This window comes from Portunus trituberculatus, chromosome 4, assembly GCF_017591435.1.
Source record: "Portunus trituberculatus isolate SZX2019 chromosome 4, ASM1759143v1, whole genome shotgun sequence".
Taxonomy (NCBI): domain Eukaryota; kingdom Metazoa; phylum Arthropoda; class Malacostraca; order Decapoda; family Portunidae; genus Portunus; species Portunus trituberculatus.
The window spans coordinates 5,932,571-5,945,004 of NC_059258.1; the positions used below are offsets into that span (position 1 = coordinate 5,932,571).

Below are 12,434 nucleotides of genomic sequence, written 5' to 3' on the forward strand. Positions count from 1 at the left end.
TAGCTTAACCCGTACAGCGTCAGCAGATCTGAGACTTTGTGATTTCACCAGTGCTGGCCACATCATGGTTTTTTTTTTTTTTTTTTTTTTGCTAAACCAGTCTTAAATGATGTGAAACAAATGAAAATGACAGTCATTCCTCCCAGAACTGACTGGAAGTGGTATTAATTGGTGCGAGATATTGTGCTAAGGTTAGCGACTTAGCAAAGCCTTATGTGACTAGTTTATTTCGCTTCCTCGTTTTTCACCAGTCGATCCCTGAGTTGGAAACATGCATAATATCGTTCCTGAGTTGAAAGAAAAACAACATGTCATGTTTTGCTGTTTGGGAGTGCTTGTGGATAAAAATAGACACGAGATATCGCGAGAGTGTTGCCTTTCACGGTGCAAATATTTTCCGAGTAATATGTACTTGTTTTTCCTTATAACAAAGCGATTGGAAAATTCTTATTTATGTCATACAAAGTTTTCACTACCACAATATAACAGTTACCAAAAACAACTGAAATGGTAAGAGTAAGTAATGGAAATTACGCTTTGTTCATATTAGCGGAGTTGAGGCGTCAGTTTCCCGCTACACCTAGCTGAAGGCAGCAGAAACTGCTAAAGTTCAGAATTGTAATAAATAAATACAGCAAGCATTCATGTTAGCAGGGACGAGGAGGCAGCATGAGCAATGTCTACAGTGCATGATGGCAGTATAATGGTAGGTTTTGAGGACGCAATACCTCCGAAAACATGAGAAAGCTCGCCGATGTATCTCAAATGTCTCTGACGCCCGGTTCGCTCAGAGTAGCTGACGTATCTCATAGATCTCTGACGCTGTACGGGTTAACGAAGGTTTTTTTAGGAACGTAACCCCTTCGTCAAGTGGGGTTGCCTGTACTCTTTTTTTCTGTGTCCATGGAAACAAAAACAAAGATTAACTAGTTATTATAAGCCAAGAAAGATGAATGGAAGACCTTTTGAGCCTCTTAATGAGATCTATCCTCACCTTTCCTGCCCCTCACAGACCCCTACCAGCTAAGGAACGTTGCCTTCACATTGTCCAACAAGCGACTTGCTGAGCTGCACCGCCGCCTGGAAGCGCTGCGCACCTGTGCCGGCGCTGCCCACTGTGACGACCTGCCCCAAGCATCCCAGGTGACCATTGCTGCTGCTCACTGCTTACCTCAGACACCTGAAGCAATGGTGGACCCATGAATCTGGCAGTCATCAAAGAACAAATGTAGAAAAGATGAGAATTTGCACTGTGTTGCTCTTCTGTCACTCAAATTTTAGTCCTGTGTTACTTCTACTCCTTCAAATTTTAATTCCTTACTGCCTTGCTTACTTTCACTCACTGTTTTAGCCTCACTCTCACTGCCCCCAGAGCACTGCCAGGGCCCCTCAGCTGGACCTGCACCATGAGGAACCCCAGCTGGAGGAGGATGAGGAGCACGACCCAGGAGACAACATGGTGGAGGTGGAGGTGGAGGTGGAGGTGCCGACGTCTCCACGGCGTGGCAAGGAGGAGCGCCGCCGCCTGCGGGAGGAGAGGCAGCGACACCGGGAGGAACGCCGCCGCCAGAGGAAGGAACACAAGAAGTGGAAGAGTGAGTGACTGACTTCAAACTTTAAATTAATTTAATTTCATGAACCTTACTCTGTAGGAACATTTAGCTTCTCAGCACTTTACCCGTTAGGTTTAATTTCTGTTCAGTTTTTCCCTTAAATTTGTGTTAAAGCCACATTCTACCTTACCCTCATGTACTTTTAAGTTTGTGTTAAGTCTGTTTACTTTGAATGAGTAACTTGGCAGTGGTGACATAGTAGTAGCTTCCCTCACAATAGTGTGTGCCTCTCCGGCAGGGCACCAGCTGCAGTCCACCGGCTCCAACAAGAACATCATCCGCCTGCCGCGCAAGAGTCGTGTGCATGGCCGGCGGCGAGACAGTGAGCGCCGGCGGGAGAAGCGGAGAGAACGGAAACGGAGAAAGAAAAGTAGAAAAGTTAGAATCTCATGAAGTGTAGGGGATTAATTTATCTTTATTATGAATTGTTGTCAACTGAAGGTTGACACTAACTATTGGTAGGATATAATTCAATCACTGAAAATACTCTTATCATTTTGCCATGAAAGTCATTTGGTAATAGCAAAACAAAACAATTTTGTAAACACATCATCATTAGTGATCTCAAAAATCATAATCATTTATCAGTAAACAATATTTAATGACTGTACATGTATGTATTCTTTAGACATCCAAAACAAATGCATTTAACCGAGGAATTCGTGTGACGTGCAGGTTTTGCATTTAGCGATGTCAATACTCTAGTGTATTAGTGAGTACATGAATCAGCTTGTTCCTTCATCGTGAGTCGCTTCGAAGCAAGAGACCCCAAGTGTTCAAATCATGACAGCAGGTTTCCCCCAGCACAGCACAGCACAGACTGTCACCTGCCTCAAGCATCATTCATTCTGCACACACATTGTGAACCGGCCGTGGTTTGGGAAAACACTCAGAGCCAGCGAGGAATAAGTGTATTCTACATTGAGGCTGCTGCTTTAATGTGTTAATCTGGTCAGCTTTTTTTTTATTAGGCATTGCCAAAGTTATTGCTGAGGCTATACTACAAAACACAACTAAGCTTTTTTATATTAAATAATTTTAGCCTGTACGGGAGGTAGTGAGATATAAATTAGACTGCCTTGTATATTTATGACCATGTTTTAGAGTGTCACACAGTGGTTAAGACCAGGACAGCTGGACAGCTGTGCTTTATGTAATCATGCCTTTCCTTCAGCCTCTCTCTGCACTGTGGGCTGGTGGGCCGGGAGAGGAGTGACACCTGAGGAAGACACTGACTGAGGTGAACTGCTAACAGTGAGTGACCTCGTGTCCTCAATAAGGTTTCCTCCACAGTAATCCATCAGTCACTCCATGAAACAAATGTTACTGCTGTGGCAACATGCAATGATGCTGAGGCCTTGCTGTACAATGCCACAGTGGCTTGTATGAATTAACTATTAACTAATAAAGACAAATAATTTCTGTATTACACGTGAGTGCCATGACTGCCAGCAGCCAGCGGGCCTTGCCATGGACTGGCTTCCACCAAGGAATAAAGTGCATGTGGATTTTCATGTATTACTTTGAGCTTGATTGTGTTTGAAGCACACCATTTCATCCACTCATGTACAACAAAGTCTTTGTGTTTTACTCCACACATGAAGGCTTTCTCTGTGTGTGTGAAGTTGTTTTCTGGAAACATGTGTTCCAGATTCACCTTTGTCAGACAAGAAATGTTAAGCATTGCAGGTGCAAACTGCCGCCCAACTTGCATCCGACACGTGCCATGATGTAATAATGAATACTTCCGATACATCGAGTCAATATATTTTTTACATGTGAACTTAATGAACCTGATGAGTGACAGCAACCCTGTGTGACTCTGTGACACTGTGATTTGTTTATTTTGTAAATAAACATCTTGTGAGCCATTACTGTCTTTGATTACCCACCCAGCTGCTACACCTGCACTGATGACTGTGTGGCAATCACTAATACAACCAAGCCTCTCAACACCTTCATGGTCTGCACTGCCTCCACTGTGCCTCATCCAGAGGTGCCCCAGTACTCACGCAGGGAGGGAGAGACAGAGCCAGGGACCATGGAGCAGTTGGTGCTGTGGAGTGGCCAGTGTGCTGCCTGACACAGCCTCCTGCAGTACCATGCCCCACAACCAGCACACACCAGCTGGCCGGCTGCCCCACAGCTCACACAGGGCAGGGCAGGGCGGTGGTCCACCACCACCACACCATGACCCATTTCGAAGGGCACCTTTATGAAAACAACACCAACATCAGTAAGTAATTTTTACAAATATCAATAATTTTGTTTCTAGTATTTTCATTTTTTCCTCAGTTAGTTTTAATAGAAAATCTAATGCCCTTACTTCACTGACTTCATTGTGAGAGGTGGTGGTGTCAGTGGTGGTGACAGCAGATGCTAGTGTATTGGTGTTGGCAGGACCATCACTACAACAGACAAATAAATTCATCATCACAACACTTGATATGGAAGACAATTGACTGAAACACTGACTAGCTATACATGATAGAGAGGTTGCCCACAAAAGGTACTTCAGCCTTCTATCTCCTGAATCTCACGCACTTTATATTTCTGCCCGGAATCATGCCAAGTCTGTTCTTCCACTTGCCAAACACTCTTTCATAAATAGAAAATGTCAAAATCTCTCAAACTCAAACCCCTCTTGTGACTTCTGGCATCTGGCCAAAAAACATCTCAAATAACTTTACTTCTTCATCTTTCCTCCTTTATTTCATCCTGATGGCACCACTGCCATCTCTTCTGTCTCTAAAGCTGAACTCTTCTCTCAAACCTTTGCTAATAACTCCACCTTAGATGATTCTGGGCTTGTTCCTCCCTCTGACTATTTCATGCCTACAATTAAAATTCTTCATAATGATGTTTTCCATACCCTCTCTGGCCTAAACCCTAGGAAGGCTTATGGATTAATCTCAAAGACTGTGCTTCCGTGCTTGCACCTTGCCTGGCCAAAACTATATCAACTATGTCTATCAACTCCTATCTTTCCTTCTTGCTGGAAGTTTGCCTACATTCAGCCTGTTCCAAAAAAAGGTGACCGTTCTAACCCCTCAAACTACCATCCTATACCTTTAATCTCTTGCTTGTCTAAAGTTTTTTAATTCATCCTCAATAGTAAGAATTTTAAACATCTGTCACTTCACAATCTTCTATCTGATCGCCAGTATGACTTCTGTCAAGGTCGCTCTACTGGTGATCTTCTGGCATTCCTTACTGAGTCTTGGTCATCCTCTTTTAGAGATTTCAGTGAAACTTGCTGTAGTGTTAGACATATCAAAAACTTTTGACAGAGTCTGGCACAAAGCTTTGATTTCAAAACTGCCCTCCTACAGTTTCTATCCTCTGCAACTTGAGATTATCTCAAGTTTCTTTCTGACAGTTCTATTGCAGGTGTTGTACATGGCCACTGTTCTTCTAAATCTCAGGGTTCTGTCCTGTCACCCACTCTCTTTCTATTATTCATTAAGTATATTCTTAACCAAACTTCTTGCCCTCTCCACTCCTACGCTGATGATACCACCCTACATCTTTCCACATCCTTTCAGAGACAACCAACCCTTCAAGAAGTCATCAGATCATGCAGGGATGCCACAGAATGCATGACTTCTGATCTTTCTAAGATTTCTGATTGGGGCAGAGAAAACTTACTGTTCAATGCATCAAAAACTCAATTCCTCCATCTATTAACTTGACACAACCTTCCAGATATCTATCTCCTTCTTCCATACTGAATATCCTCGGCCTGTCCTTTACTCATAATCTTCACTGGAAACTTCACATCTCATCTCTTGCTAAAATAGCTTCTATGAAGTTAAGCGTTCTGAGGCGTCTCCGCCAGTTTTTCTCACCCCTCCAACTGCTAACTTTGTACAAGGGCCTTATCTGTCCTTGTATGGAGTACTCTTTGCATGTTTGGGGGGGTTCCACTCACACAGTTTTATTAGATAGGATGGAATCAAAAGCTTTTTGTCTCATCAATCTCCCTCCTCTGACTGTCTTCAGCCTCTTTCTCACCACCAAAATGTTGCATCCTTTCTATCTTTTATCAGTATTTTCATGCTAACTGCTCTACTGATATTGCTAACTGCATGCCTCCCCTCCTCCTGCTGCCTCACTGCACAAGGCTTTCTTCTTCTTCTCTTCCCTATTCTGTCCAACCCTCTAATAGGAGTTAACCAGTATTTTCATTCATTCATACCTTTCTCTGGTAAACTCTAGATCTCCCTGCCTGCTTCTGTACTTTCATCTTCCTTTGACTTAACTTCTTTTAAGAGGGAGGTTTCAAGACATTTGCCCCTGTCTTCTGACTAAATCCTTTTCTATTCTTCTAAAGAACTTAGTTTAAGTGGTTCTTTTTTTAATATATATTTTCTTGCCTTTGGCACATTTCCCTCTATAAAAAAAAAACTTAACACTCCAGTCTGTCCATGAGAGGCCCTTCACTCTCACCTCACAAGGCTGTTACTTTCACTGTTGCAAGTCTCAAGTGTTATCACCAGCCATACACCAAGACACTAAATTTTACTATAGCATCACAACAATGCACAAGGAGCTTACAGTGAGGCAAAACTAAAGTAAATAAAACTGGTAAGGCAAAACTGAAGTGAAATAAAGCTGACACACACACACACACACACACACACACACACACACACACACACACACACACACGGCCCGGTAGCTCAGTGGTTAGAGCGCTGGCTTCACAAGCCAGATGACCGGGGTTCGATTCCCCGGCCGAGTGGAGATATTTGGGTGTGTCTCCTTTCACGTGTAGCCCCTGTTCACCTAGCAGTGAGTACGTATGGGATGTAAATCGAGGAGTTGTGACCTTGTTGTTCCGGTGTGTGGTGTATGCCAGGTCTCAAGCCTATCTGAAGATCAGAAACAATGAGCTCTAAGCTCGTTCTGTAGGGTAACGTCTGGCTGTCTCGTCAGAGACTGCAGCAGATCAAACAGTGAATTACACACACACACACACACACACACACACACACACACACACACACACACACACACACACACACACACAGAGGGAAAATATGAAATATTCCTACAGAAGTATAACAGAGTGAAGAAATATGTACCTATCTATAGAGTAAAGAAAAGTATACATGCTTGGTACAGTGGAAGATGTATAGACTCTAAAAGGGAAAAAGATAAAGCTTGGGAGAAAAATGAACAACTGACAGCAGTAAAAGTATGCCAGAAATGAATATATTAGAGTAAGGAGAGAGGAAGAAAGAAACTTTGAGAAAGATGTATGAAAAAGTTAAGGTGAACCCAAGCTTTTCTACAAATATATAAATGGTAAGATGAAGAATAAGAAAACAATAGAAAAATAGTTAAAGGAATGAAGACATACCAAACAGCAAAAGAAATGAGTGAAATAATGAGAGTTTCAAAACTGTATACTGAAGAGGATTTTACAGAACATTGCATTGCTGAGGACTGCAGGAAATCATAGTGCGCAAAGAAGAAATTGGAAGACTAGACACTTTGGATGTCAGGAAAGCAATGAAGTCGGACGGTGTATCAGGCTGGGCGCTAAAAGAATGTAAAGATCAGTTTTTAGAACCAATTTTGGAAATGATTACAAGTTTATTAAAAGAAGGGAGAGTACCACTGAAATGGAAGAGAGCCAATGTAACCCCAATATTCAAAGGAGAAAAGTCAACTGAGCCATTAAATGACAGACTGGTGTCACTTACAAGTGTTGTGGGGAAGATGTGTGAAATTGTTATCAAGGCAAATGGGTTAAACATCTGGAAGATGAACATGTTATATTGAACAGACAATTTGGGTTCAGGACAGGACGGTCATGTGTGTCAAACTTATTAAGTTTCTACTCAAGAGTAATAGAAGGACTGGAAAACAGAGATGGATGGGTGGACACAGTATACCTGGACATAAAAAAGGCTTTTGATAAAGTCCCTCACAGCAGACTACTTTGGAAGTTAGAGAACATAGGAGGACTGAGAGGAACTTTGTTAGATTGGATAAGGGAATACTTGAATGGCAGAGATGAGAACTGTGATCAGAGATACATACTCATCTTGGGGTAAAGTAACAAGTGGAGTGCCTCAAGGTTCAGTGTTAGCCCCTATTATGTTCCAGGTATTTGTAAATGACATACAGAATGGGGTGACCAGTTATATCAATTTGTTTGCTGATGATGCAAAATTGCTAACAGTAATTAAGACCCGAGAGGACTGTTTGTTGCTGCAGGAAGATATAGACAAAATTTATGAGTGAAGTTAAGAAGTGGAAGTTAGAATTCAATGCCAAGAAATGTCATGTAATGGAATTATGAAAGAGTTAGAGAAGACCAGTATGGAACTATCTGATGGCAGAGGAACAAATAATGAAGACTAAAGAGGAAAAAGATCTGGGAGTGGTTATACAAGAAAATCTGAACCCCGAAAAACACATAAGTAAGATATTTGAATCATCATATAAAATGTTGACTAATGTTAGAGTGGTATTTCAGTACTTGGATAAAGATATGATAAAAAAAATTATTGCAAGCATGATACGTCCAAAGTTGGAATATGCAGCAGTGGTGTGGTCACTGAGCTTGAAAAAGGATACAAGAAGATTAGAATGGATCAAGAAGATAGCTACAAAGATGATGCTGGAACTAAAGGACCTAACATATAATAATAACAAAATATAAAATAGTAAATGGCATTGAATAGATACACAAGGAAGACCTGCTGGTGCTGGTGACAGAAGAAACTAGGACAAGTGGACATGTAAAGAAGATCAAGAAGAGACAGTGTGTGAAGGATATTGGAAAATACAGTTTTCCACATAGAATGGTGGAAAGGTGGAATGCATTGAGTGATGAAGTTGTTACAGGGTGTAATGTGCATAACTTTAAGAAAAATTAGATAAGTGGAAATATGGAGACAGGACACTATGAGCCCCACTCAAACCCTGTACAATACAACTAGTTAAATACACACACACACACACACACACACACACACACACACACACACACACACACACACACACGCACCTGCTTGTGGTGGCTACAGGTGTGCTGTTTTCAGCACTTGCTGCTTTCAGGTCTCTTCTCAACTGAACAAGAAAATTGATCATTAGTGCAAGAATCAGAGAGTGAGTGATAAAAGGAAAGGAAAAGTAGAAAAAGTGATGAAGGAATAGAATTAAAACACATACACAGAAAAAAAAGAGAACACACACACACACACACATTAAGCACAGACAACCCAAATCATTCTACAAATATGTCAACAGTCAACTGATAAAGAGAAGTAATGAAAATAAAGGTATGAATTAGCATTTCCAAATGACCTTCACAAGACAAAATAAACAAAGAAAAAAATATCAGTGGAAGACATGTAAGTAAAGAAAGAGGAAAATAAGTAAAGGTAACACACACACACACACACACACACACACACACACACACACACACACACACACACACACACACCTCCTCCAGAAAGTGCTGCTGTGCCTGCCTCTCCTGCTGCTGCTGCTGTTTCTCCTCTGGTGTGGTGGCTGGAGTTACCTTGAGGCACAGCGGTGGTCGGCCATGCAGCGCCCCAAGCATGGCCACTGCGTCTCTGCAATATGGTCGTTTTGCATCAGAATCAGACTGATGGACGGTAAACAGTTGTACTTTTTGTCACAGGAGTGTGTGTTGCTTTATTTATCTTTTTATATAAATTATCTAGCCTTTTCTAGCATTTTTTTTTCACTTTTCTATATTTCTCCTTTTTTTTCCTATTACTACCTCCTTTTTTCCCAACATTCCCTCTCCATCACTCCATTATTTCCTTTTACTGGCCTTTTTTTCCACCACACACACACACACACACAGCCTCATGACTCACCTGGTGCTGTGTGGGTTGACAATGGCCCACCGTGGCTGTGAGGCGTCTGGACCAGGTCGTCCCATCACTACACTCTCCACAACACCGTGCTCTCCAAACAGCCGCCTCACGCTCTCCTGTGCATTGATGGGGAGATGAACAAAGAGTAAGATGACGCGATTTATACAATGCTAAACGGAAAACACAAACTGAATCAAAGGAAAACAAAACTTCAGTAACAAGTAAGACAAATCAACAATAGCAAACATGTAAACTGAACCAAGACATGTCAAAGAAAAAATAACCTACAGTAAACAAACGAGATAAACAAATAAAGCTAAACAGAACATGCAAACAATGGAAAATCAACCTACAGTCAATAAATGAGACATAAACAACACAAAACATGCAAACTGAAGCAAAGTGTGTCATGTGAAGGGGAATGAACCTCCAGTGAGCAGATCAGACACCGACACTCACCGCAGTCATCGTCCCAGGCAGGTTACTGATGTACAACCCACGAGGTCTGTGTCCCCCGTCCCTGCCTGGCCCTGCTCCTCTGTAACAAACACACAGGCTTGCTATTGTATTAGGAGAAAAGACAGACATACTCTACTCTCTTCTTGCACTATTTACAGCACAAAATAGCAAAATAGAGGAGGATTTACATGAAGCAGTCCAAGTACGAAACACACCAATTAATTTCCATCCATCGTCATCACATAAAGACTTCCGTTTTCAAAAGTTCCTGAAAGACTCACCACTAACATGATTACTGAGTGTTTAATTCATTCACCACTCAAAGAACCAATGCCTTTCTATCTCCTCAATAAATGTATCTCAGGTGAACTAATTATTTTTTGTTTTATTGTTTCTATTGAGCAATGCCTACCTGGTGTGTGGGAGAGGGAAAGGGTAGCCAGGTCTTGTCCTCCACTCGCCCAGGTAGTCCTCTTGGCGGGGATCCCACGAGGCCAGCTTCTCATCCTCCTCCTCCTTCAATGTGGCGGCTTGGGAACACATCACCTGGCAGTGCAATGTCAACTGTTTCAAAAGGTTTAATAAATCAATCGACTGATAAAATTACAATCAGTCTAACTAAGTCTCTAACCCACAAATGTCTTCTTGTCAATTACTCCTTCCCTTCTATTTATCTTACCTTAATGTTTCAAACCTCTCATCTCCTTTAACTACCCATCTTCCATTACTTTCTCTGCTTCTCTCTGTGTTTCCTGCACAAAACCACACCATCTTCATGTTTCTAGAGTATTTCTGACCTCAACATCCACACACCATAACTCACAATCGTCACTGTTCTATATCCTTCTTTAGTGCTCATTATTTTTCATTACTGTTTCTGCTTGCCTCAGTATGTATTTCCTGCACAAAACCACACCATTCTCTTATGTTTGTCGAGTATTTCTGAGCATAACCTACACTCTCTCGCATCCAACATAGCACCATACCTCACAGTCGGCGTGTTGTTGGCCGCCTTCCTTGCTCCCCAAGACCCAAGTTCCCAACCTTCCTGCTGCACCATCCACTGTTATCTCACCCTTATCTTATCTTCTCACCCCCGTCACTCCACCCCACCACCTTCATCTTTGTCTTGAGGCTACAGGTGGCTCCGGATTCCTCCTTTGACTAGGTAACGCCTGCAGAAGACAAACAAAAGCATAAAAACAATACACTAATTGAAGCTACATTCCCGCCACATTTTCTCCACAAACTGCTTCCCCTTCCATCGCAGCCTCAGTCACCCTTTCATTCGTCTCTCTACACAGTACCACCAACAACACTATCCATTTCCTTCCCTGTTATGCACCAAGTCTGTCACAATCACCTGCTTCATCTCTCATCTTTTTCTCACACATCACTCCAGCACTACATGATTCACCGTCTCACTTCGCTGCGGGACCATCTGAAACTCCGTGCATTAAACCTATACTGTCAATAAGAGATCACCACCCAGGCTTCCCTCAGGCTCATACTACCTCTCACACATCGAGGCCTTCTCCTTTTACCATTCCAGAGTACTCTTTCATCTTGTTCTACCATTCATTTAGTCACTCACATAATCACATTTCACTTCTTTGTCTATCTTACTCGTATATTTCTCACCTCCATTGCAGTTCCCACTCTGCCTCCTTTTGTCACGATCCATTCACGTTCATTTTGATTCCTCCTGGCCACTCTCATCCACAACACAGCTTCTAATCCACTCCTGTTTGTGACACTCATCCACATCTTCCTCTACTTGCTCCCACTTCCGTATTTAACTAACTTGCCACATCCACTGCTGGTGAGCTGAAAGACAAAGAACGAGAGAAAATGGTTTGAAGCGTCACGAGTACAGCTCAAAGCAGTGAAGCAAGATACAGAAGCCTACATTCTGAACAGTTTGCTTTCATCAGGAATATTTTCAAAGGCAACATAAATGTTTAATCGGGTCCTAATAATCCTTTTACCCTTTAGTGTGGCAGAATGCTCACTTAACACACACACACACACACAAACAGAGAGAGAGAGAGAGAGAGACATGTTCGGTGAGGAAGTTGTTGCGTAAAAGACAACCACTTGCATCAAAAAGTGACGATAAAACAAACCTCTCATTTAGTGCTCTGTGACCTCTCTCCTCCTCTTATCTGCTAAAAACTTTATTTCTTCTACAGGGTCTCTAACTGATTGCCAGTCCCAAACCAGGGATTGTATGAGGGGCGGAGGGCGAGGTATATCGTCTCGTGGAACACACCACACCCCAATAGCAACCACCGCCCGCCGCCCACTAGTGATGGGCGAACCAAGTACTTTCTGCAAACCGAGTATTTCGGTATTGATTACACTGTGAAACCGAGTAAACCGAGTACGAAATGATTACTTTTCACTAACCTAACTTAACGTAAGGGAGAGAATCGTGTAAGAAAACTAATCTCTTGGTGTAGTTAGACTGAGGTTTTTAACTTCTTCTGTACAA

The 12,434-nt window shown here is 42.2% G+C and overlaps 2 protein-coding genes across 5 annotated transcripts in view; one reads left to right on the forward strand and one right to left on the reverse strand.

Moving 5' to 3' along the window:
* Nucleotides 1–3,484, forward strand: part of LOC123512110 (extracellular sulfatase Sulf-1-like) — a 70,631-nt gene extending 67,147 nt beyond the window's left edge. Inside the window, exons 20-22 of one of the 2 annotated variants that reach the window (XM_045268345.1) lie at nt 1,013–1,143; nt 1,373–1,595; nt 1,852–3,484. In XM_045268345.1, coding sequence (XP_045124280.1) covers nt 1,013–1,143; nt 1,373–1,595; nt 1,852–2,006 — 509 coding nt within the window. In that variant the 3' untranslated portion in view covers nt 2,007–3,484. Of the gene's footprint in view, nt 1–1,012; nt 1,229–1,372; nt 1,596–1,851 lie in introns of those variants that run through there. The other variant, XM_045268355.1, reaches the window with a different exon arrangement.
* Nucleotides 3,485–3,591: 107 nt separating this feature from the next.
* On the reverse strand, nt 3,592–11,757 carry LOC123512181. 3 transcript variants are annotated; one of them, XM_045268429.1, is made up of 9 exons: nt 11,582–11,717; nt 10,927–11,115; nt 10,353–10,486; nt 9,941–10,019; nt 9,482–9,597; nt 9,079–9,211; nt 8,638–8,699; nt 3,940–4,021; nt 3,592–3,824 (listed from the first exon to the last, which is right to left on the reverse strand). In XM_045268429.1, the coding sequence occupies exons 3-9, from the start codon at nt 10,481–10,483 to the stop codon at nt 3,600–3,602; spliced, it is 828 nt and encodes a 275-aa protein (XP_045124364.1). In that variant the 5' UTR covers nt 10,484–10,486; nt 10,927–11,115; nt 11,582–11,717; the 3' UTR covers nt 3,592–3,599. The 3 variants fall into 3 exon arrangements, with proteins under 3 accessions (XP_045124364.1, XP_045124355.1, XP_045124371.1); XM_045268420.1 differs by lacking the exon at nt 10,927–11,115 and having other exon boundaries at nt 11,582–11,757; XM_045268436.1 differs by lacking the exons at nt 10,927–11,115; nt 11,582–11,717 and adding an exon at nt 10,620–10,898.
* Nucleotides 11,758–12,434: the final 677 nt, after the last annotated feature.